This window comes from Acinonyx jubatus, chromosome B1 (assembly GCF_027475565.1).
Source record: "Acinonyx jubatus isolate Ajub_Pintada_27869175 chromosome B1, VMU_Ajub_asm_v1.0, whole genome shotgun sequence".
NCBI lineage: Eukaryota > Metazoa > Chordata > Mammalia > Carnivora > Felidae > Acinonyx > Acinonyx jubatus.
This window is the reverse complement of record NC_069382.1, coordinates 53,996,271-54,020,749: the sequence shown is the minus strand read 5'-3', so window position 1 is coordinate 54,020,749 and position 24,479 is coordinate 53,996,271. Positions and strand designations below refer to the sequence as shown.

The window sequence follows — 24,479 nt, the reverse complement described above, 5'->3', positions numbered from 1 at the left end:
GAGATGGTGACCTGAGCTGAAATCAAAAGTTGGACACTTAACCGACTGAGCCATCCAGACACCCCAGTGCGCATATATTTTAAGGTATACTTTTAGTTTCTTTTAAACATTGCTAGGACTCAGAGAAACATGGGCTTTTACAACTATATATCCACTTGTCGATTTCTAACTTTATGTCCTTTCACAGAAATTTTAAGTTCTCTATGTGCAAAAGTAACGGGGGATTGCAGGATCTTCTCTGAATGCTGTTTTGACCCAAGAATTATTCCCTTTACTTTAGTGAGTAATAAGTACCACTTTCAATTTGCCTATCTGCCAAGCTATGCTCATAATAGTAAAAATGAAACTTCCTAGTTTGGTAATAATAATAAACTGTCTCCTCAGACTGTGAAAATGAGACCACAAATGAAAGGTTTAACTACTGCTGGTGGACTACAGCTGCCGATTTCAAATGGAATTATTCTCTCATGTGATCAGAATGAGATCCCTTGAAGGTCACCTGTTCTAAACCCAGTCTCTGTCTAGGGAACTGTCCACTTTGCAAAAGGAGCCCCTCCTCCCTTCTGAGTAGCTCGAGTTGGGTCCACAATTGATCCTATTCAAACCTACATAAATCTTTCCCCAAGCACCTCTTTCTTTCACTGTTTCTCCAAAGGTGATGCACAGCTTATCTGGATCAGAATCACCTGAGTCCTTATTAACAGGCAATTTCCGGGTTGCAACATTGACCTGAATTGACCCAGCAGCGGGCGTTAGCTTTTTATATTACCCAACAGGTTCATACTTAATTAAATATCCAGGTCTTTTTCACCAAAAAAAAAAAAAAAAAAAAGTCTTCAGCAAAATCTCCCTCATCTTACATTAAAAGCAACTGGTTTTTAACTTAAGTGGTTGATAAAAATGCTGAGTCAGATGGGGATATGTGGTCAACACTTGATCTGCCTCTTCCAGGTGGTCTGTATATTAGGCTTATACTCCAATTGTGTACAATGATTCAGCCAGACAAGAATATACCTAACTCTGTTGTAACCCATTCTACATTTCCCCATTTTGTTCACAAGGATATCACTTCAGATATTTTGTGGCAATTCCGAAATTATGGCATCCACGAAATTCCCCAATACACTAGGTAGTGTAACCCAAATTACCGAAGCACATGAAGTTAGTTTGTTACAAATCTTTATCTGGATGATTCAAATTCTCTACTTCATTTAAAAAATTTAAATAACCAGGTTTTCCTTTTCTTAAAGTCCTTCTGATATGAGTCAACATTAGAGAAAAGGATCAACTTTTACCATCCTAAATATTAGGATAAAATATTAAACATTCTGCTCAACTTAAATAAGGCAGTTTAAGATACAGCACACTGATAATGTAATCACATACACTTGGCAATAAAGTGATTGGCATCTTTATTGGAAGATGTGGGCACAGAATTATTCCCTCAGCGTGAAGCATTTGGCTAAACATTTGTCAATATCCTTTCCTGTATAATTTAGGAAGAGGGGTTGAAAAACAGAAATCAAGGAACCTCCATCAAGTGGCAAAAATCAGGTCTGAGGGAGGCAACGAGGGTAGAGCACTGTTTAAAAAACCCCAAAGCCTCTGCCTCAGAATACAAACAGCCCAGGAACCAGGTTGATATCTATTAGCACGAGATTGGCTTTCTTCCAATTAGCTCAAGACAAAGTAAAATATTGGCTTTCCAAGTGAGTCCCTCCAGTCCAGTGATATTTGCACATCACACTTGGGCCTTTCGGTTACAAATCCACCTCCTTAAGGAGTCGTGTGAAAAAGCAAGAACAATCAATAAGAAAAAACCCTCCCAGCAATAAATCAGCCACGTGGAGCTGCTGCTGCGGCAGCGGTAGCCCTGACTTCCTGGTTTGCTTCCTGCAAGCCTTGCGGCTGGGGTCCCCGGGTAGTGGGTGTAAGAAAAGGAGGGGCAGCCGAGAGCGGCTCCCTGTCCTCTGGGCGTAGAGGGGTGGGTGGCGGCGGGGTGGGGGATCCTGGAGGGCACGGGTGGTAAGGACAGAGTTATGGCCCATAATTAAACCAAAAGTTTGGGAATCTGGAAGCTTTAAGAGCTGAGCAGTGGGGCAAAGGCTAAGGACCAGACCTGGGGAAAGTGTAAGTTAGTTCTAGGGTAACAGGGAATTGTGAAGGGGGTTCTTGGGCACAGTGGTGAGAGAAGAAGGGGACTGCGGACCGGGAAGGGGGTAGGTACACAGAAAGCAAGCTTCGAAGAGCAAGGAGCGAGGCACAAGGGTCGGTTGGAGCTCTGCGGAGGCCGCCGGAGGGAGGCGGGGGGAGCGCCGGCGGCGGAGCGCGGTCCGAGCCGGCGAGCCGCGGGGAGGGGGCGGAGGGAAGAGCCCGGGGGAAGGTAGAGCCAAGGGGAGTTCCGGATCTGGAGCTGGAAAGGGCAGGCAGCGGAGAGGGCGGCAGCCGAAGCGGTAGGGGTGGGGGAGGGAGGAGGTGGAGAGCCGGAGGAGGGGGAAGGAGGGAGGGGAGAGCTGTGGCGGCGGCTGCGCCGGGCTCTGTGTCTCTCGCCGGCGGAGGAAGATGAGGCTGAAGATTGGGTTCATCTTACGCAGTTTACTGGTGGTGGGAAGCTTCCTGGGGCTAGTAGTCCTCTGGTCTTCCCTGTCCCCGCGGCCGGACGACCCAAGCCCGCTGAGCAGGATGAGGGTGAGTGACCCGCCCGCCCCCTCCGGCGGCGGCGACCTGCAACTTGTTTTGTTTGCGCGCGCGCGTGGCGGGAGCAGGGGCGGCAGGGTCGGGGCGCGGCGTTGCGCTGCAGCTCCGCAGGTGGTGCTGGCGCAGCGCGGGCCGATCTGGGGCGCCGAGACCCGCGCACCGGGTCCCCCGCTACCAGCCGCCGGCCCGCCCCCTCGCCGCCCCTTCCTCCCGCGCTTCCCCGCCCCGGGGCTCCGCTGGCCGCGGCCGCGCTCCACGCCGGGACTGCGGGGCGGAGCGGGAGGTGAGCGGGGGCCGCGGCCGCCCGACCCCCGACCCCAGACTCCTCAGTGCGGGGACCGCCGCGGTCGCGGCCGGGGGACGCCGGGTTGGTCCAGGCTGCGGCCTGTGGCGCGTGCAGGCCCGAAGGAGGAGAGATGCTGCCGCTACCATCACCGCCGTTCGGGACCAGGCCCCTCGGTGTAGTCTCCCCTCCCGCCACCGCCCGTCCGGGATGCTCGCAGCCCCGGGCTCCCCCGGCCCGCCTGCCTGCCGGGAGTGGGAGGGAGATGGCGCCCCGCCTCCGGCTCGTACGGAGAGCGCCGCCTCCCCCTCCCAACTCCGGTCGCGGGGAGACGGGGTGGGATGTGCGGCGGAGGCCTCGCCCTGGACCGGCCCTTCCTCTCGCTTTCCCGGCGAGGGGAGGGACGGTTGGCCCCGGGTGGCTGAGGGGCGTCCCCTCCGGCTCGGGGGCCCCTCCACCGCGGTCCACGCCGCGCGGGGGAAGTCCCTTCTTCCCGAGCGGCGTCGCCCTCCCGCTCGCTCGCTCCCGGCGGCTCTGTCCGCGGGACGTGGGGCCGGTTCCTCTTCCCGGGCGGTGGCAGGGCTGCTCGGGCCGGAAAACTAACTTGTGCCGGCGCCCCGCCGCTTGGCGTTGGCTGCCTGCTCGCCCAGCCCGACGCCGAGGGGCGCCGCGGCGCGAAGCTCCCGGCTTCTCCGCTGGGACGCATTTGTCTGCCGCCCAAGGCGCGAGTGTTAGCTTTGACACTCCCTTGCATTTGAGGGTTTAGTCAGGCGCCTCGGAACGTTAGTTACCGCGAGCCGCGCCGGGAAGGGGCCGCGGCGACTGCGGCTTCGCCGACCCAGCTGGTTGGCTGCGTACCGGCCTCGGCCCCCGGCCTGATCCGCTCCCAGAAGAGAACCCGTCGCACCCCTCCCCTTCCTCATCCCGGAGCCCGGAGAGCCCCCTGGGCCAGCTGCCCTTGGCGGGGTGAGACAGGGCGTGAAGTGAAGAGTTCAGGACCACTGAAGCGGCCCAAGGGCCTTGGGAGGAGTTGTGCTCTGTAGTAAATAGTACCTACTTGGGTCTGTGTGATCTCCTTTATTAACTTAGCACTAACAGCATCAGAAAGTTGGGTGAGAAGGCTCTCTTTCAAGAATAAGAATGCTAGGAAGAGATTTCCGTATCAGTTTCACCCTATATGATGAAATTAGATCTACCCTTTTAAGTTTTAGTATTTTTTAGACTTCACTGCTGTGGAATCTCTTTATGGTATCTAGAGTGGATTCCTATCTGTACCATCTAAGTTAATGATAATGCAAAGTACCAAGTTTCCCTCTTCATTGTCTTTATGGTTTCAAGCCTCTCGGATCTCATGGACCGATGGTGACCTCTCTTTGATTTTGCTTTCAAAATGATGAAAGATAACAATATTGCAATGGAGAGTAATTTAAGTCATCAAATGGGCTTTTTTTCCAGAGAGCTGGAAAGGCTAAAGCCCCATTTTCTGGGAGAGAAACTGAGGACAGTTTGACAAAACTTGCCATATTCAGAATGTCTTGCAGTTCAAATGACAAGTCTTTTAAAGAGGCGGTGGAGGATCTGTACCAAAGCCTCTCTTTTTTGAAATACCTTATTATAGTGGATATATAATAAGTGCCCAGCCACGATGCTAATCGCTCAGTAGCAGGTGGTGATACCTGATTTTTGGTCCAACTTTCTCGATAGTTTGTCATTGGGTCCATCGTAATTTCTTCCATTTGCCAAAGACCGAAGCTAGCTTATTAAGACTTTTAAATGTAAGTAATGTTGAAAAGAATGATCACGTATCAGGAAAGCCAAACCATTTTATTAATTTTACAGACAAACGTTAACTAAGCAATTTAAGGCATAGCTTATAAATCATTAAGAGCATAAACAAGGGACTTTTGCCTCCTTTTACTAAGAACTGTCCTAAGAACTTCTGAGATCTAGCTCTAGAAGAACGTTGCTTTTGGGGAAGATTCTGACAAGTACTCAGATTTTGACTCCCTCCCTTCCCCCTTCTGTTTCTTTTCCTTTGATTATGATTGCAGACATCTCCACCCACTGTGAGACACCTGCCTCTCCTTTAATGCTGATCCACATGTGGGCTTTTTGGATCCCTATAAATCCCTGTAAATGGCTTGAAATAGGCTAGAGCAATCTACCAAATAAAGGTTCTGCCTCTACTCTGGCAAGCTTGTTCTCATGGCTCCACCCTGTGCCACTTTTTGTCTTGTACTTTCAATGTTCTAAGCAACAAAGTCTGTAGCAACCTGGTCTTTTTCTTTTTTTTTTTTTTTTTCTTTTCTTTTTCAACCTGGACTACTTCTTTATATCTGTCCAGCGGATGAGGTCATTATTGCAAAACATATTACCCATGGTCAGGATGAGAGACCCATTTCTTTTTGTTTTGTTTTGTTTTTTAATATATATATATATGTTTTACTGTTTATTTACTTTTGAGAGACTGTGAGTGGGCAAGAGGTGCAGAGAGAGAGAGACACAGAATGTGAAGCAGGCTCCAGGCTCTGTTCCAGGCTCTGAGCTGTCGGCACAGAGCCCGACGCAGGGCGCAAACTCACGGATGGTGAGATCATGACCTGAGCTGACGTCAGTCTCTCCACCGACTGAGCCACCCATGTGCCTGGAGAAACACATTTCTTATTTCCTTCCTATCTCTAGGCCTTTTGCCGTTTCTCTGAGGTGAATGACGTGAAAGGTAATCTTACTGTTCAAATTGTACCCTGTTGTGTTTGACTTGATTTATTTAACATTTTTGAGTGCCTACTATGTAGTAATGCTAGTTGTTGAGGAAATATGCCTTACCCCAAGCTCCTAGATTTTACAGCTTTGTGGGGAAATAAAAAACACATTAATAAGGCTACACAAATCTGCAAATAAAAATTAATACTACATGCTGTGAAGAAAAGCCATAGGGGAGAAGAAAACAGGAACTTGATCATAAAAGTCTTACCTGAAGAAATGACTTTTGAGTTGAAATCTGAAGATTTGAACAGATAGTTGTTGGTCTGATGTGCGAGGAGGGCATTCCTGAGAGGGAGAAGTATGTGCAAAGATCCTGAGGTAGGAGAAAGTATGGTGAACTGAGGGACTGGAAAAAGACCAATATCATTAGAACACAGAGAGTAAGAGGGAGAGGTGGAGTGAGGATGCAAAGGTAGTATGGGTCTTGTAGACATGCTAAAGATTAGGCCTTGAGAGCCACAGGAAGTGATTGAAGGATTTTTAAGTAGGGGAGATGTGATCAGATTTGTGTTTTGGAAAGATCATTTTGGCTGCCTGCAGGAAGTAGGAATTGATTTACAGCCAAAGCAGATAGTAGGAGTCCTGTTGGAGGTTATAATAGTTCAGGTGGGACATGATATTGCTTGGCTTGGCCGGGTGACAGTGGAAGTAGAGAATTGATTCAAGAACTATTAAAGATGCAAAGGTGTCAGGACTCGGTGATTGGTTGTGGGAGGGGAGGAGAAGGTGTCAGGAGGTTTAGGATGATGGATTACTTGCTACACTGAAAGTTCTGAGGACAAGCACTCGTACATTTTTGTTATATTTTATGGTGATGGGAAGGCTTGCTTTTTTTAGGCTTTGTCTTCTGGATAGTTTCAGGTCAGCATTTATTAAGGCCATCTGTTTAGTCCTTGCAAAGTGCAGAGCATTCCTTTAATTAAATTATAGTATCTCCAGACCCCATATCCCAGGTTTTAGCCGGGAGTGTTTCACGTTGAATCCTAAGCCTCTGACAGTAAAGGTCTGTAATGGAAATATTGAGAGATCTTCAGTGGTTTGGTTATAGCAAATTCGGTGCTGATGAGAAGCTGCAGGTGTACTGATGATTCTATGTACTGCATAGTGGGGCTAATTCAGGAATCATCCCTGGGCTGAGAGGTTTTAGGTGATAAGCAAGCTAAGACCCTTTGAAAGGAGTATTGCTTGAATGAGGAGGAGTGACTGAATTGATTACCCAGTCACAGTCAAGTTCTACCTTACCTGACCCTTTATCTCCATGGTGATTTGTTGCAACCTGAAAGAGTGCCCTTGACCTTAAGATTTTATTCCAAATGAAAGCTCCATTTATGTTATTAGGAATGGAGCTATCACTTAGGAGAAGTGTAGCGTCTTAAGTGGTCACTGTTGTCTCACTTCCCCAGTGGAAATGCCTCAGAATTGGTTTTTGTTCTGTTTTGCTGTCCTGCCTCCACACCTGCAATGAAAACTCCCACATTGCCAAGACCAAGAAATCTGAGGTTTATAGATCTCCTGAAATTAATGCAGACTTTTATGTACATGTGCTTTCTTCTGTGTGGAGAATCAGAAGCATTCACATATCCCTGCGAACCACTGACGAGACCCTTGAAGGCAGGATTTATGTTTCTTGGGGTAGCTCATTCCATGAGTATCTCCCCCATCTACCAAGGTGCTGAAGCATTCATTTATGTCTCCCCCTTTAGGTCTGGGCATCCTAGAAATGCACAGATTCCTAAGAATTCTAAATCTGTGGATTTTGTGGAAGTGTTGCCCACCCAGTGGTCAAAGGTCAGGCATCAATCCTGTTAACTACCACAGTCTTCACCTCCCTTCCAGGAAGACCCCATTGGAGAATACCAAGAATACCTCAAATAAAAGTCTCTGCTGTAAAGGGATCTCATTCTAGTTAAAGAAAAAGGTGCGGTACTCTCACAGCCCGGTTTCTTTCCTTTCTTCCTTAATCCAGTAGCAATATAAGGAAACACTAAGAGGGTTGTCACAGAATATGTTTTGTTAATAGCCAGATCAGTAGGTGGAGAGGGTGGAGAATAGTCATCCAGGGAGTGCACAATTATTAGAAAGGGAAGAATGAAAACTGTTAAATAGCGGTTGAATTTGGATAACTATTTTGTGACTGAGACTGGCTGCATGGAATGGGAGATAAGCTGTAGGCTATGATTTGGTTTTAATATAAGCTGTGTTAGATCAGCAATCGCAAATTGGAGACAGAAGGAGAAAGAAAATAATGCAACGTGAAAAATCAGAATTGTGAGCTCGGACCATTTGTAAACAGAATATTTGTAAATTCTAACTCGAGTTAGAACAGCAAGATTTGAGTGGCTCTTGAATGGAGGAAAATGATTGTGATTACTTGACTTCCACCTAGATCATTGTCTTTGTTCGTGTTTTGAATTCTGACTTTTCATCCCTGAAGAATGAATGTACAATCTGGCAGAAGGAGAGAAGTGGTTAAATTAAGAATTTAGAGTTTCTAGGATAAAAAGGACATAGCTTGAGTCTATGGAAGGAATGATTTTATAGTTGGATTTTGTATGGTGGAAGAGGGGGATGGGCGAGAGGGTGAAATACGTATTAACGATGTGGACAGAATCCTTTAAGAATTAGGATACATGTATTTTTTTATTTTTATTTTTTAGCATTTATTTATTTATTGAGAGACAGAGCATGAGAGGGAGAGGGACAGAGAGGGAGACACAGAACTTGTAGTAGGCTCCCGGCTCTGAGCTGTCAGCACAGTGCCTGACGCGGGGCCCGAACCCACCAACTGTGAGATCATGACCTGAGCTGAAGTTGGAGGCTTAACCGACTGAGCCGCCCAGGCGCCCCTAGGAGATGTCACGTATTTATTGTTTCCTAAATGCCATCCGTGGCTCTAGACATTAGAGATGCTATACGGTACAGTGGAGAGGGTAAAATGTATTGACCTAATAAAGATGCTCCTCAGGTCTTGACCCGATAACCACACAGTAGGTGTAATAATTGCAGTTTTCTTTTGATATATAAGGCTGGCTAATCTATAAGCCTTTTTACAGAGGCTCGCAACTTCCAACCATCCATTTGCTCAAAATAACGTGTTGAGGGCTTTCCACAAGGCACTGGGCTGGGCAGTGGAGATGGAGAAATGACAAAAGGACACAGACTCAGAGCTCTTCTCATAAGTGAGCTCATCTGTGTGAATATGTAACAGTCATAAAAAGGAAGTTCTCGCACGGTTGTGGGAGGCGGGTGTTCAGAGGCAAGAAGCAGGAGCATGGCGTTGGGCTAGACCTGGGTGGCGGTGGGATTTGGGGGAGAGACGCAGGGAAGAACATTGTATACTGAAAGAAAATGGTGAGACCAGAAGAAAAGTCTGGTTTTTATTGGAGAAAAGCGATGGAAGGTAAGATCGGGAAAGTAAGTTCGGGCCACATTTTGAAGGTAGGCCAAGGAACAGGGTTGGGGTGTCATTAATTCAGCACTTTGAGGAGCTTTTTGGAAAGCTTGGAGTTGAGGGGGTGGTGACATCCATTTACTTACCAACTCAAGTATTTCAAATATTTATTGCTTATCTACTAAGTACCATGTATTGCTCGAGGCATTGGAGATACCATTGAGCAGCAAGTAATAATAGCAGTGATAATAGATAACATACCTTGAATCCTTTGTGCCAGGTAAGCATTCTACCTGTATTGTTTAATTGTAACAACAGCCCTCTAATGCAAGTCTGATGTCATCATCACTTTATGGAGGAGACCTCTGAGTTAGAGAGGTGAGCTCTTTGCCTGAGGTCACTTCCTTAGTAAGTGGTAGAGCCAGATTCAATCTCCCATTTTTGGACCTCAGAGTGATGCTCTCTGACCAAACACCGCAGATTTTAACAAACTAGACTCACTTAAAGTGTACTACATTGAAAAGGGGACATAAAGACAGTAGGGAGGTAATTTCAAATAGAAACACTGAAGACAATACAGGATAACATGAAGGAGAAAGGGGCATGGGGATCATGAAGGGAAGGTCAGGAGGCAGTGGCTGAGCAGAGGCCCAAAGAATAAGTCTCTAATGTAATTCTGAGGGAAGAACGTCCTAAGCAGACGGAACAGGAAGTGCAAAGCCCCTAAGGTTGGCATGGTGAGTTTAAAGGGAGTACAGTACTTGATAAGCTTGCAGATGTAAGCAGGGCCTTGGATTGAGTGATAAATTGTATGGCCCTCTCACTCACTGTGTGGTCCTAGATAAACAAAACGAGTAATGACTTTTTGGGCAACAGGTTGCAGTGGTGAGGCAAGAACTGTGTTAGCTAAGTCCACTGGGTTCTGTGGGATCACAGAGAAGGCCGCATCTAGCCCGTAAGACTGGATGCAGTCAGACCCCTAGAAAGGGCATGTTGGAGGGACAAGTGTGTGAGGCCAGAGGAATGGTATGTACAAAGGCATGAAAGATTGAAGCAAATCCTGGGGAGTGTGTGGCTGGAAGATGGGATTCGGGTGTGGAAGAATGGGAGAGAGAACCCTAGAAAAACCAACAGAATCTGAACCCTGGAAGACTAAACACTGTGAATGGCCAGAGCTGGGCTTTGGGGGATAATCTGGAAACGGTACAGGCTGAATTTCAGTGAGGAGAGAAATGTTTCATAGGACATGATGAAGCCTAAGATAGGAGAGGGAACAAGACAGTGAATCTAAGGAGAGAGATTATAAAAGTAGACTTAGCTGGTGGGAGGAGGAACCTTTGGATGGACCTAGAAGGGGAGGATGCTGATGCCTTTAAGGAATAGAACTGTCTAAAGCAGGGTTTTTCAAATTTCAGTAGGCCTCACCTCACCTATAGGGTGTGTTAAAGTATTTGCCTCCTGCCCAGAATCAATAGGCCTGAGGTAGGGCAGAGAATCTGAATTTGTATCTAGTTCTGCCATTGCTGGTCCAGGGATCATATTTTGAGAAGTGCTGGTCTAGAGGCTGTGTCGATTTGGAGGCTATAACACAAAACTTTGGTTTGGTTTGGGCATGTAGTATTTTTAGGGGGGAGGGGCACGTCATATTTTGTAGGCGGTGTCTACCAGGTAGACGGAGCTCAGAATAGGATCAGGACTGGATGCAAAGTATGCAGATCAGTGGTAGGAATACGTCTGAAGCCTGAGGACTAGATCGGTAAATGAAGGGCATATGCACGGCTAGAGGAGAAAAACATGGGTAGGAAAAAAGAAACCTGGAACATGCCTTCCTTCAGGTCCTGGGAGAGGGAGGGATGAAAGGAGGCATAGGCTGAACTAGAATGATTTAGAGAATATTGCCCTGTAGAAAACATTGGGCAAAGATAACTTAAGGACAGGACCATCAGCAATTTCAAATATCGCAACATTTGGGCGAGAATTGATCACAGTTGAGGATGCCGTAAGTGGCTGTGGAAGCTCCTTCACCTGCCTGCTAAACTAACCTGTACGTAGTCCTGGGGTCTAGGGAGGGGCTGCACTGGCCTCTTACACGACGACCCAGGAAAACTGGTTCAGAAGGAAAACAAGTTCGAGTGTCTCATGAATAATCACCTTCACTAGAGGAAAAACACAAAAAGAAGGGAAAAACGTTTTGTTTTTGTTTTTTGTCTTTTTTTTTTTTTGAGACCTTAACTATCAAAGAGGAACTTGAGACATTTTGGATTATATCTGCTCTGCCTTAATTAGGTGCCTCTCTACACCCCTCCTGCACTGTGTGTGTACTTAGACGCATCTGTACATATATATTTTAAGCTAAAGCATAATCATGTGGTTGTGGTAATATATACTTCTGTACACATTATATTAAAATGATCGTAATTCATAGCAGGCATTTTTTGCACCTTTCTGGTCTGGAATCCAGTAACTTCTAAACAGCTGTGACCAGAACAGCATTTAAAATTTTTTTTTTAACGTTTTATTTATTTTTGAGACAGAGAGAGAGCATGAACGGGGGAGGGGCAGAGAGAGAGGGAGACACAGAATCGGAAGCAGGCACCAGGCTCTGAGCCATCAGCCCAGAGCCCGACGCAGGGCTCGAACTCCCGGACCTCGAGATCGTGACCTGAGCTGAAGTCAGACGTTTAACCGACTGAGCCACCCAGGCGCCCCCAGAACAGCATTTTAATATTTAAAGTTGGAAAAGAAACTTTATCCATGGAATATTAAGTGGTTTTTAGTTGTTCATACGTTAATTTGCCTGATGTATAACTAAAGGGAAAAAACAAATAGCAAATTCCCTGCTCAGCACTTCAGGTAATATTTGTTTTTTACAGTGAGGTCTACTGTTTAACTCTAGTTCAGTCCTGTGATCCTGAAAGCAGTGCAATTTCAGTTCAGTAACGTGTGCTGCGGTTACCCAGGGCTTAAGGCTGCTTTGGAGGGGAAGGACTAGCTTTCAGTTGCCTCATTTGCTAAGAATCCTGAATATTTCAAAATGAGAAATGTTCTCATTTCTGCTCCATTATAAATTCCCTTCTGGGCTTGGTAGCATTTTAAAGCGTTACTCCCGAGAAGCATTTAAACATGCCAACAGGGAGACCTGATTCAGGTCACCGACTATAAGAACTAGTACGCTGAAACTTGAGGAAAAAAAAATTAACTTTGCATTATCTAATTAGGTTTATAGAATTGCTGCGGAGCAGCTTGCTTTCCCAAATCTAGAAGGTACAATTAACTGCAGTATTATATCAATACCAACTAGTCTGCTAATAGGCTTCCAAGCAAAGCAATTGGAATTTGTTATTACCAAGGATATTTTAAAATGGGTGAATTAAAATTAAATCACATACTGTTGGGAGCAGTTCTGTAGGAGAATAAAATAAATGACCAAATCATTTTTTAATCTTTTATTGAGTCCCTGGGTTTAAGAATACATTTGGGCCTCAAGAGGTACGCTACTTTTCTTCAATAGTAAACTTACATGCTTCATGATTATCTGGCTTAAACATAATTTTAGCATTTGTAGTTCTTACCTTTATAAAATATTTTACAATATTCATTAGCACTTCAGTATTGAAGTACTTCAAAAACTGCTTTGGGGGCACCTAGGTGTCTCCGTCGGTTGGGCGACCGAGTTTGGCTCAGGTCATGATCTCACAGTTTGTGAGTTCGAACCCCGTGTCAGGCTCTGTGCTGACAGCTCAGAGCCTGGAGCCTGCTTCTGATTCTGTGTCTCCCTCTCTCTCTGCCCCTCCCCTACTCCTGTTCTGTCTCTCGCTGTCTCAGAAATAAATAAACATTAAAAAGAAAAAATTGCTACTACATGTTCACTGGTAATGTTAAAGAGTAAGCCTTAAGGAGACATTAACTGAGAAATTGCCAAAGCTTTTTTTCAATCACTCTTATGAGAAGGTGGGTGTGCCATGATTTTTATTTTTTAGATTGTCTATAATTATCCTTTGACTTGATTTTCTTTTTAATAGAAACATCACACACACACACACACACACACACACACACACACACACACACTGGTTGATAAGGTTGATAAGATACTCTTTTTGATGTGAGCAAGGTTTACAAATAGCTTTTACAACTGTATGAATGCCTAACTCCTCCAGCTAGAACCCTTGATATCAAACTAACCCATTGAGTCTAGCTATTGAAGTGAAACAGTAGTCCCAGGTTCATAATGTAGTGTAAGAGACACTTTTGAACAGTTTCATAGAATTTTAAGAATTAACACTTGTTGAAGTAATATCATTACAGTATCTTTATGCTTCTGAGAATTTCTTTTTTGATAATTTTTTTAGAAGGCTAAATAGGAAAAAAAATAGAACAATACCCAATTTATATTCTAAAAAAAAGTCCTTAAGTCATGATATTTGAAGTGCTGTAGGGGTTCTTTGTCAGCACTTACTACTGCATTTTAAATTTTATTCTGTTGAATTTAAAGTAAATATTTCATATACATTTTATTAGCATCTGTTATTGGAAAAATAGTTCTCTTAAAACCCTTGCAAAAACCAAAAATGATCAGTATACTAAAGTGAGTCATGTAAGTGTCGTTTTGCCAGATTATATCAAGGATATCTGGATAAAGATGTTCAGATGCAGAAAACTGGGAAGAAGCATGATCTGTGGGTTCCATTTCTCTTGAGACATATAGTTTATTAGTCAGTTGTGTAAACATTTCAAAAATGACTCAGGAAAAATCTAGTAAGGGCTATATCAGTTAAGAATTTTTTATTTGCTTGATTGTTAAATGCAGCTCTGGTACATATCTGTGATGGGAGATGTTTGCTTTGAAAAATTTACCATGCAATATATTGTACCAACTGGAGTTTTTTTTGTCGATAACAGCCCATGTACCTATGCAATCAAAGGTTCACTTTAGCCATTTCAAAACTGGTCTTAAGCCATTTTCTAAAATAGTTGGCTTATTAAGTATAGGTTTTAATTATGCTTACTTGGGAGGACTTCCATCCAAACCTCTCTGGCAATTGAATATTTTGCTATGCGATTCTTGTTTTTGTTTTTTTTTTTCAAGTATTAATTTAAATTCTAGTTAACATATATGGTAAAATTGGTTTCAGGTGTAGAATTTAGTGATTCATCACTTACATACACTACCCAGGCTATGCAGTTCTTAGTAGACAATTTGATCATTACCCTTCTTAAAATTTAATCCGACAGGATTAGTCTTTTAATCTTTAATACAGTAAGGTATCTCCTATGTAAGTCAGTATTTGTTACCTTTACAGTCTGTTTGCAGGGTTTTACATCCTTTCTTTTGAAAGAAAGCATTTAAAACCTCCTGTTCAAAAGAGTGCTAACTCTTGCCAGGGTGATTTAAAATGAATAAAAAATCCATTAGATTTTTGGCAAATAAGCTCTCAATTATGGTACGGAATAAATGACTACAAAGTGCTTTTTAGAGTAATGGAATGGAAATGACTGAAATCTTACTACATTACACATGCAGGGTTTTTTTTACTATTGTTGAGTGTTTGGTTTTTTTAAACTAGAAGATCACTGTCAAAATTGGAAATTTTGATTATTTAAAATACATAATTATATTTTAACATTTAAGCAAAGGATTGGTGGAATGGGGAAATATAGGCATGCAGTTTCATTTACTGTTGTTCTCTGTGGTGGTCTCAGGAAAGTTGAAGTCCAGTGTTTGTAAAAGAAGGTTGGGGAAGAGTGTTGCCATTGTGGTGGTCAATTAAATTTGCTTACAGTTCAGGGAGACCTTGGTGGGTGGCAAAGAGAAAGATACTTCTCACAAATAGTTTTCTGAAATTCTGTCTTCTAAAAATGTGCTAAAATAGCGTGATTTCCAAATGCCTTGGTATTTTAAAGAAATACATTTTCTGTATGAAATTAGGATAACTCTTACTCTTTTTATCATAGTTAACATTTAGATTCCAAACCATGGCACATGGTTTTAACCTTGTTTCTTCTGTTTTAAAACAAATGTAGAGTACAACATCTGCATGGCCTGGAGGGTTTGGGGACGAGGCCTGGAGCTGACCACGGTGGGCCCCAAACTGATAGCAGGGAGCATCTTCCGGGCTTAGATGATATCCAGCCGAGCAGAGCTCTCAGTAACTGAGAGCAGAGCTCTAGCTTGTGATAAATAAAGTTCATTTGCCTGGAAAACAAGCATTGAAAGCTAGTTTTTAGAATCTTTGTGCAAATTTCCAAAGCCGTTGACTTGGCCAGCAGAAGGTGAGATAAATACATTTTTTCCACAATGAATGAATACATAAATGTAGAGTACATGTGATCATAGTTATTAACTGAAAGTTTTGAAGAGTGATATCAAGCCTGCAAAGATAATAGCGCCCAAAATACCACACCTTTTCCCAGATCATGCTCTTTCCTAAAAACTGGCATCATCTCAAGTATGGGTCAAAACACGTCTATACTACATGGGTCTTCTCATTATTTTTTTCAGCGTCCTCTTTGAAATCTGAGCAAGGTTTTAATGAACGTGGCTTCATTTTACTCTCCATGAATTACTACCCCAGGAAGAGTGCCAGCCACTCTTGCCTGAGCAGCCTACACCTGTGACTAAACCAAAGACCATCTCAGCCAGAGAGTGTAATAAATAGTTCCACCGTGGTACGATCATGTTTCATAAGCGGCAGTTATCATCCTTGACCTCTGCTCAATTACCTGGTAACACTAAGAGAAAAGTAAATGTTAAAATCTTTGTTCAGTGTTGGCAAAATTCACTTCCTCAAGATACAGTGAGTGGTTTGAAACATGTACTCATTTGCATCTACTTCTTTAGCTTAAATAACAGGTGCTTATGTTTAAGAGCAAATATATCTTGTGCAATGATTTATGACTTAGAAGGGCTGGTGAAATGAATAAAGAGTAGCTCAAAGGAAATTGTTAGTGGCAATTAAGGAATAGATTTTTAATGTAGAAAATCAGAAACTTAAGGTAACAATAAAGGCAATCTGTGTAGTCAGTATTTTCTAGTGAATTGCGATAACTCCCCTAGTATTTTCTTTCAGTTCTTCATGAAATTAACGGAAATCTATTTTTTTTTCTCCCTTGGGACATATGATTCCTTTTGCTGATTATGAGGCATTTGTTGAGCAATTGGTCCATTTCTTTGGGTCCCCGTGGGTGCCTAATATGAGTATGATTCCTTCAAGGTTTTAAAGGTCAGCCATATAGTTTATTGACCTTGAGGTAGCTAGAAAAACCACGCCTGCCATTTGGGCACACAGCATGCTGCTTCTGAATGATGAAGCCAGCACCTTACTCATAGTTTTCTAACACACTGGTTACATTTTCTGAATATACCCAGATCTTTTTAATTAAAGATAACTAAACCTTCGCAGTCCTTTATCATACCTGTAACTCTTGCGGTGAATCAGCACTCATGAAAAAATAAAATCTCATTTCTCAAATAGAGATAATGAACTTAAAAAAAAAAAAAACAACTTTTTGCTATTTCTGTAATTCCTATATTCCCTGCCCGCCGTTCTCTTACGTGTCTCATTTTAACAAAGTGCTCTAAGAAGCTATTGCATTCTTTGAGTATTGACTAGGAATGGAAGAAAAATTAGAGTTTTGGTTTTCATGCAGGAGATTGCTTTCAGTCAGAAGATGGCAGATTTCCTTTGGTCAGCATGGACTTAATTTAAAATTGCCTTATAGGGGCACCTGGGTGATTCAGTCAGTTAAGCATCAGATTCTTGATTTTGCCTCAGGTCATGATCTCACAGATTGCCAGTTCCAGCCCTGTGTTGGGCTCTGTGCTGACAGAACGGGGCTGCTTAGGGTTTTCTGTCTTCCTTTTTCTCTGCCTCCTCCTCCCCGCCCCCCTCCTCCCTCAAAAACAACATAAAACAAAACAAAAAAACGAGTAAAAAAAAAAAAAAAGTCTCATATATGCAGTGATGAAAATCAAATCAAACTTAAAATACTAGGTGGAACATTTTCCTGAAAAAAACTTAGAATAGTGATGTCGATACTTTGAAATGTTAATATTTTGAAAGTTGAAGTTTCAATCTACTTTTTTCCATTCCTTTCATCTCTCATCAGGTGACTGTAAGTGGTGGTCCATTTGTCAGAGTTTAAGTGGTGTAAAAAAAAAATCAGAAAATTCAGTGTGAATTTAACTCAGTTATTAACTCAGGTTCCTGATTTATTTCTAGTGCCTTCCATTTAGATATATATTTGATTTACTTATTTCCTAAATTCATGGGCCAGTACTGATACTCCTAGTTGTTTTTGTTTCAGTTATCACTTGGAAATCACCTTTGCCTTGCCCAGAGAAGACTTAGGTTGGTTGCATTCTCTTGACTGTTCTGTGAAAGCATGTAGCAGTGTGCCTGACTTCATTAAATAGGTTTAAAGAGTGAATGGTGCACTTAATGGCACCTGGAATCTTGAAAGGACAATGTCTGTTATATGCCTAACTTCTTGCTAGGAGTGAAGATGAATGGGTCTCAGAAAGAAAAACAGAAAAATTCCTTCTGGGGAGGGGAAGCTAATGTCCTCTAGGATTTGGATTACTACAATTTCTTCACTGAGAAAATTCCTTGATCTTCTAAGAATACGGGTACTACATTTGTGTGATTTTTATGATACAACATTGCTTCCTGTCTCAGGCAACGGAGTGAAGTAAAATGTGTTGGCTATTTAGCACAAGCTACCGCTCAGGAATACTAAATGTAGAATTTCCTACTCTAGGCTAGTTATCAGGAAGTAGGGAAGGTCAAATCTGTGCTGCTGGGGAAATTTTTTATTTCCTTGTTTGTAAGCCTTAGCCCCTGCCCATCTTTGATTTTACTGTCTTGTGAACTGTAACAGTTTCTGTTATGTATAGGGCACGTGAGTCCAGTAAGAGAGCTAAACTCTGTTTAGGTTTGAGAAATTCAGCAATCTCATGGTTTTGGAATAATCTGGTATCTTAGTGTTATTTTCTTGCCACTGTCTCATTGAGATTTTGAAAAACCTAAGTAAGTCCATAATTAATAATAAAAGATTTGTAGGGAAGGTACATTCAAGTTGATTATAGTATTCCTTACCAGAGCTTGAGGGAAGGGCGGAGCGTTTGAGCGTGAAGGTGTAGGAAGAAGAGAAGGTGTGCCATCTAAAAGGAGCTTTGTATGTATATAGTACAAGGACATGGTTTAGAACAATCATTTGTGTTGGGAGTGTGTATTAGGAAGGATGGGGATCTAAAACCACATACCTTTTTTTTTTTTTTTTTTTTTAACAGTCGGGTTGAGTGGTGCCTGAGTGGCTCAGTTGGTTAAACGTCGATTTCGGCTCAGGTCATGATCTCGTGGTTTGTGGGTTCGAGCCCCATGTTGGGCTCTGTGTTGGCAGCTCAGAGCCTAGAGCCTGCTTCAGATTCTGTGTCTCCCTCTCTCTGCCCCTCCTCCGCTCATGCGCGAGTTCTCTCTCTCTCTCAAAAATATTAAAAAAAAAAAAACACATTGGGTTGTTAACTGTGAATATTAATCCCCATAATACTAAATGTCTTGGGGAAATTATATTGATATTTAAAATCACTGTGTGGTATGTAGTTCCTTCAAGCTGGTGGATTTAAAATAAAAGCTGATCTCCTTGTATACGAGTTGAATTCCTGCTGTAAATACTGTTAATAGCTTCAGTGAGCTTGGCCTCATGGCTTGACTTCTCCAAGCCTCCTTTCCCTCATCTGTAAAGTGGACGCAGCACTCTTCCTGTGTTTCCATCAGGTTAAGGTTACCAGAGCTCCTAGGAGAGCATTTAAATAGCAATTTTACAGTTGTTTCCCCTTCTTTCTCTTCTTGGATGAGCATAATACTTTGTACACAGCATCAAGAGTGTTTAAAAGAAGGAAAATACACGAATTTGTTATGAATTCACAACTTTGAATTATAAGTGCAAAAGGGACGAGTCTTCTCTCCTAGACTGTGACTTTTGTCACAGGACAAAAGGAAGAGGACAGTAAGGGAAAAAGGAAAAAAAAAAAAAAAGAAAGAAAGAAAGAAAGACCCGAGTTGAGAATTACAGGTCCTCCCTGGTTGTGTGCACTGTGTTTGCAAAATTGTTCTCCCACCTGCCCCTTTAAAAACAAAAAGAAAAAAACAGGTTGATTCCAAGTTTTGCTGTTTAATTTTAGGTGCTTCTGGCTAACCTACCAATTAAATGGAGCAAAAGAAGTGATCTAAGGGAGAACGAAACTGGAAGAACAACTACTGAAGTTATTTATTTTCACTGTCTCTTCCTTTTTCTTCCCCCAAGCAGAGTCTACAACTTAATTCCGAGCTGTGGTTGCTGAACATTCCAAAGCTTTTAAACTTCTGCTTAGTGGAGAAGTATTAAGAAATCCAAGTCCCTGCCATGGGTTTAATTATGAGGCTTAGTAAATACATTGTTTTCTTAATTTTATTATCTTTGTTCCTATTGTCTCTGTTGCGAAGAATAATTTTTCTCCCAGCTGATTCAACTCAGCCACTCCTGGATTTTCTTAGAGATTATTCTCCGTATTAACATTTAAAAGTTAAAATTATGCCCTTTCTTTTAGTCATTGCATTGTTGGATCCACCTATGTCACTGAGCAGTGATAAGGCTCTTTCTTTTCCTTGAAACTTGTTTTAAGGACACACACACATACACAGTTTGTTTATTCTGGTACAATATAGTAACAGTTCACCATGGGGCTGGAAATCTAGTCTGAAAATGGATTGAACATCAAATACTGACAAGGAACTTTTATTGAAATCTTACTATGCCTTCTGCTAGATGTGTTTACATTCCCAATTTAACCTTCTGGCATTTTACAGCTGAGGACATTTGTGGCTTAGCGAAATCAAAGGCCTTGCCTGTCACCTGGCCTTGTAGGTAATGGAACTAGAGTTCAAACCCAGTCTGACAGAAGAGTCCACCCCTTCAGGCTGCCTTCAGTACCACCAAGTAGCATTTCCTGAGCCATGTTCTGTGAACCATGATACCTTAGTGGGAGTTACTTTAAAAAGGGTTCTTGGGTCAATAAGGTTGAGAAATGTTGCGTGCAGAGATTCTCAGGGCACATCAGTATGTTAAAAGCTCTGAAAAGTCCTGTAGGAAATAAATTTTAAGATTTTTAGCTCATCTTTCACAAATTGACCTGGTAACTGACTCGGTCTATAAAGAACTCTAGTGTCCTGAGAAAAGAGTTTGCTAATAGCCGAATCAAAGTCAGGGAGTTATTTCGGTGATGTTACTGGCACATGCTGTGTGGACAGATACACCTGTCTCCAGAGGAAGACTCTAGCTGCCTGGACTGGTTGAATTCTGCCTTTAGGCTGTTACTTACATGCTCATATTTGGCACGTCCTTCAACTGTCTGAATCTTCCCATCCTTTAAGATCCATCCAGGTTTTACCTCTCTGAAGCTTTCTTTCTTTTTAATTTTTTTGGTTTTTATTTCATTTCTGAGAGACAGCGTTAGCGGGGGGAGGGGCAGAGAGAGGGAGACACAGAATCCGAAGCAGCCTCCAGGCTCTGAGCTGTTGGCACAGAGCCCAAAGTGGGGCTCGAACTCACGGATGGTGAGATCATGACCTGAGCCAAAGTTGGACGCCCAACCGGCTGAGCCATCTAGGTGCCCCTCTGAAGCTTTCTTTAATCACTTCAGTCTGCTCGGATATCTCTAATATCAGAAAGGTTCCTCATTGTGGAACATGATTATAAATAACTATAATACTGGTTAGCACATAGCTGTTTCCCCAGTTGGTCGTAAGCTCCTTGAGGGAAGGCCCTGTTTTACAGCGCTCTCTGTTTCTGCCAGTTAGCCTCTGGTCCTACTGTCCTAGAAAAGAGAGATCCAAGTTGTTCTAGTGGCTTTTGTTCAGTTGGCAAATCCTCATTGTCCCCCGGTAGTGACCTCCCAGTGAGACCTGCATTCATTCTTAATCCTCAGACTTGAACTCATGGAATCTTCCCACACTGACGTTGGTGGGCCTGCTCCCTGTGTTGCTTTCCAGTGGGACACAACTCCATGATCTTGCTCTATTCATCAAAAATGATTTTAACTCTGTTGCAAATTCTCAGGCACAGTAAGTATTTTATAATTGCAGAAAAATCCTACTGATCATCACCATTCGTATGGAAATGTCCAGTGCATAAATTGTGTTTCAGTTACTGGAAACTCATTTCGTATCATGAAAATATCAAAAACAGTTTCCCCCAAACCAATTAAATGCTTTTATAAATATTTTTCAGGCACATAAAACCCAAGTCACATTGAGTATGTTATGTGGATAAATTTTTCTGCATAGGCAAGATTGAGGGAGGCTTCTTAAAATATGAGTCTAATAAAGTTTACACTGAAAGCACTACCTTTTCGTCCAGAAACTCCCTGTAGTAATTAAGGATATTCTTCCTTTATTCCAAGCAACTTTTGTGTACAAAATTAACATCATCTGTCTTGACTGTTTTCACTCTCTATTTGGTGTGCACAAATACCTCTGGAGGTCTTTGAGTGGTACCTGCTGGGAAACAGTGATTTCCACCACCACCCCAACCTTCCCTGGGGAAATATGGGAAGGGCAAACCAAAAGTCCAGTTACCAGTTGGTTTTGTTGGCTCCCTGTGAATTTTAAGGGGTGGTAACTAGATGTTTGGTGTTTATATCAATTAAAATACAGATTTGACTTTCAGAGAAATCCAGAAAGCTGGATTTTTTCCCCCTCTTATGTAAATAGCCAGACTGATCTGGCAACTCTTCAGAGACCTATATGATGTCATCAGGGATCCATGCCCCTTCTCCCTTGTTATTCTGTCATTCCTAGAGAGTTGCTATCCTCTACGTGGTCTGAGATTTCACCACCTTGCCCACATTCCAGTAGTAGGAAGGAAAGAAACTGAAAGGGGAGTTTTCTTCCATCTTTCCACCTGTATATAGCACGTTCAGCCACATTCCATTGGCCAATAGGTAGTCACTTTGAGGGAAGTTAGAAATGTATATTCTGGGTGGCCATCTGCATAGCTAAAAATCAGAGGTTAGGAGGTGGTAAATAGGAGAGGAAGAATGTTGGGAGGTATAGGAGCCTTTCCCACAAAATAGCATGTAAGTTTTTTAATTATAAAGTTATAAGAGCAAACATCAAAAGTCCCTTGGTAGCTCAACTTTTAGTTGTACTCAGCTTCTTCCCTAGAAAGATCAGAATTATCTTGGTATCTGATATAAGTTTGGTTTTCTCACCCAAACGTAAAATTTATTTTTGCATTACTTCATTAACTGTTGATCCAAGACTCTTTTCAGACTTGTCTGCTAAACTCCTATCAACAGGACCAGATTTTAAGTTTCTCTTGCACACCCATTATCACCAAACAATGTTTATGGATGGTCAGTAATTTTATATCACGTTGAATCGTGGATTATTAAAATTTTGCCTCTTATTTGATAATAGATTCAATGGTTTCTTGCCTCTCCCCCCACCCCCCACCCCCAACAATGGGAACAGTCCCTACTCTTTGCATCAGAACTCTCCATCCACTGTCAAAAATCTAGAAGAGGCATGGAATTGTCAGGGTTGGTGATGTGTTACTAAAAAGTCACTTTTGGACCCCTTTGCTGTTGACAGGGGACCAGGGAAGGAGTATGGATCATTGGAGGAGTTAGCGGAAGCCTATAATTTCCCATAGTAACATTAAGAGGTAGGACTCAGGGTGGTCAAGATGTAGTGGAGAATTGAAAAAGCAAAATTGGGATATAGAGGAAACACAGGGATAGTGATTAAAAGAGCTACCATCTGCAGGGCAGGTCAGTGGGGGAAGGCATGGTAAGAGGAAGAGGTTGGGATTGTCAGAATTCAGAAGCTTGCAGGAAGGCCCAGCAGATTGGATCTCTGGGGGTGGCGTGGTGGGACCCTGGCTAGCTACCTGTTGTAACTCTAGAATGTAATGAGGCTGTTTGGGAGAAATCCGTAATGGAGCCGGGTTGGATAAATGCTGGAGACCAGAACCATTTCAGCTGCCCTGGCAAAATGCCCGGACTTGGACAGCAAGCAAGCAAAGGAGGAATCTGCTGTCTCCCTCTCACGACCCCTGTTGGCGAAGCCTCACAGGGAGGCAGTTGGTAAAGGAGAAATGTTTGCAGAGTTCCAAACCACAAAGAAGAATATAGAACTACACATGTCATATGTACGTAAATATGTGGATATATGTGTATATAAATATAGTGGGTTTGGAGCCAAGAGACAATAGTTTAATAGCTAACGCTATTGGATATAGAGCTAACGTACTGGATATAGAGTCTTCCTTTGGAAACTTCATGCTGGAAGGTTTGGGGCCAAATAGTACTGTGAGAGAAATTAGGTAGATCTGGACTGGACGTGATATGGATCTGACTTCTTCATATAGACAAGAATAAACTTTCTTTGCCAAGTGCCGCTTATTTGCACCCTAAGTAGAACGGTGGTCTGCCCAGTCTGAAACTCTGTCTTACAGCCACACCAGAGCTATTTTTATGCACGAGAGCGTGGCTCCCATCCTTTTATTCTCCTGGGTTAAGGATGCAGCTTAGGTTTTCTTTTCTTTCCTTTTGAAACCCGTTATGAAACTGTTATAAATTTCCTTGAGGCTTTCTTGAGTTTATTTCTAGTATCTGTGACTCATTAAAAACACTAGACTTTTTAGGTGTCTTGCGTTGTGTTGGGCCTTGAGGATACAGAGATGACTAAGATACAGTCTGTGTCCTCGGGGGAAGTAACAACCTAGTTTGTGGTACAAGGCACTTGGGAAGATAGTAATATTACATGTTAAATATTAAAATAGAATGAATTGTACCTGGAAAGTGGAAAAGAACAGGCCTGGGGAGGAGAATTAGCTTTTGAGCTCCTGTTCAAAAGTAGGGCTTTGGCAGGCTGTGGGAGGAGCATGTATAGGTTGGTGTGTCTTGTGGGGGAGGGCAGCAAGCAGAAGCTATGAATTTGAGGGGAAAGAAGGAAATACTTATTACAGTGGCATTTGCCATATATTTACCAGTTTCTGTACGAAGTAACATTATTCACTTGCTCTAAAAATGTCCTTGTTTTGTCTTCAAGGGACTCTCCTTGTGTCAGAATTTTGACTTTTCTAGGCATCCACCCTCCTGCCCCCATCTATTACAATTTTCTGTGCTTCAGCCATATTCTTGCTGAGATAAGCCCCTTTTATAAGCAAAAAATTCTTATCTTACTTTACTTTCAAATTGAAGCTGACTCATCTGTTTGTATATTAGTTGTCCCTCACAAAGTGGTTTTGACCATTTATATGTGGAGCCTCCCTCTATATAAAAGGTTATCTTGAGTATCA

General features: G+C 42.7%; 1 protein-coding gene across 3 annotated transcripts in view; it reads left to right on the top strand.

Moving 5' to 3' along the window:
* The first annotated feature begins 2,460 nt into the window (after positions 1-2,460).
* The window catches only part of GALNT7 (polypeptide N-acetylgalactosaminyltransferase 7), a 145,787-nt gene continuing 123,768 nt past the window's right edge, over positions 2,461-24,479 (top strand). For 2 of the 3 annotated variants that reach the window (XM_053216706.1, XM_027069048.2), the window contains exon 1: positions 2,464-2,688. In XM_053216706.1, the coding sequence (XP_053072681.1) occupies positions 2,563-2,688 (126 nt within the window). In that variant the 5' untranslated portion in view covers positions 2,464-2,562. Of the gene's footprint in view, positions 2,689-24,479 lie in introns of all 3 variants that reach the window. The other variant, XM_053216707.1, reaches the window with a different exon arrangement.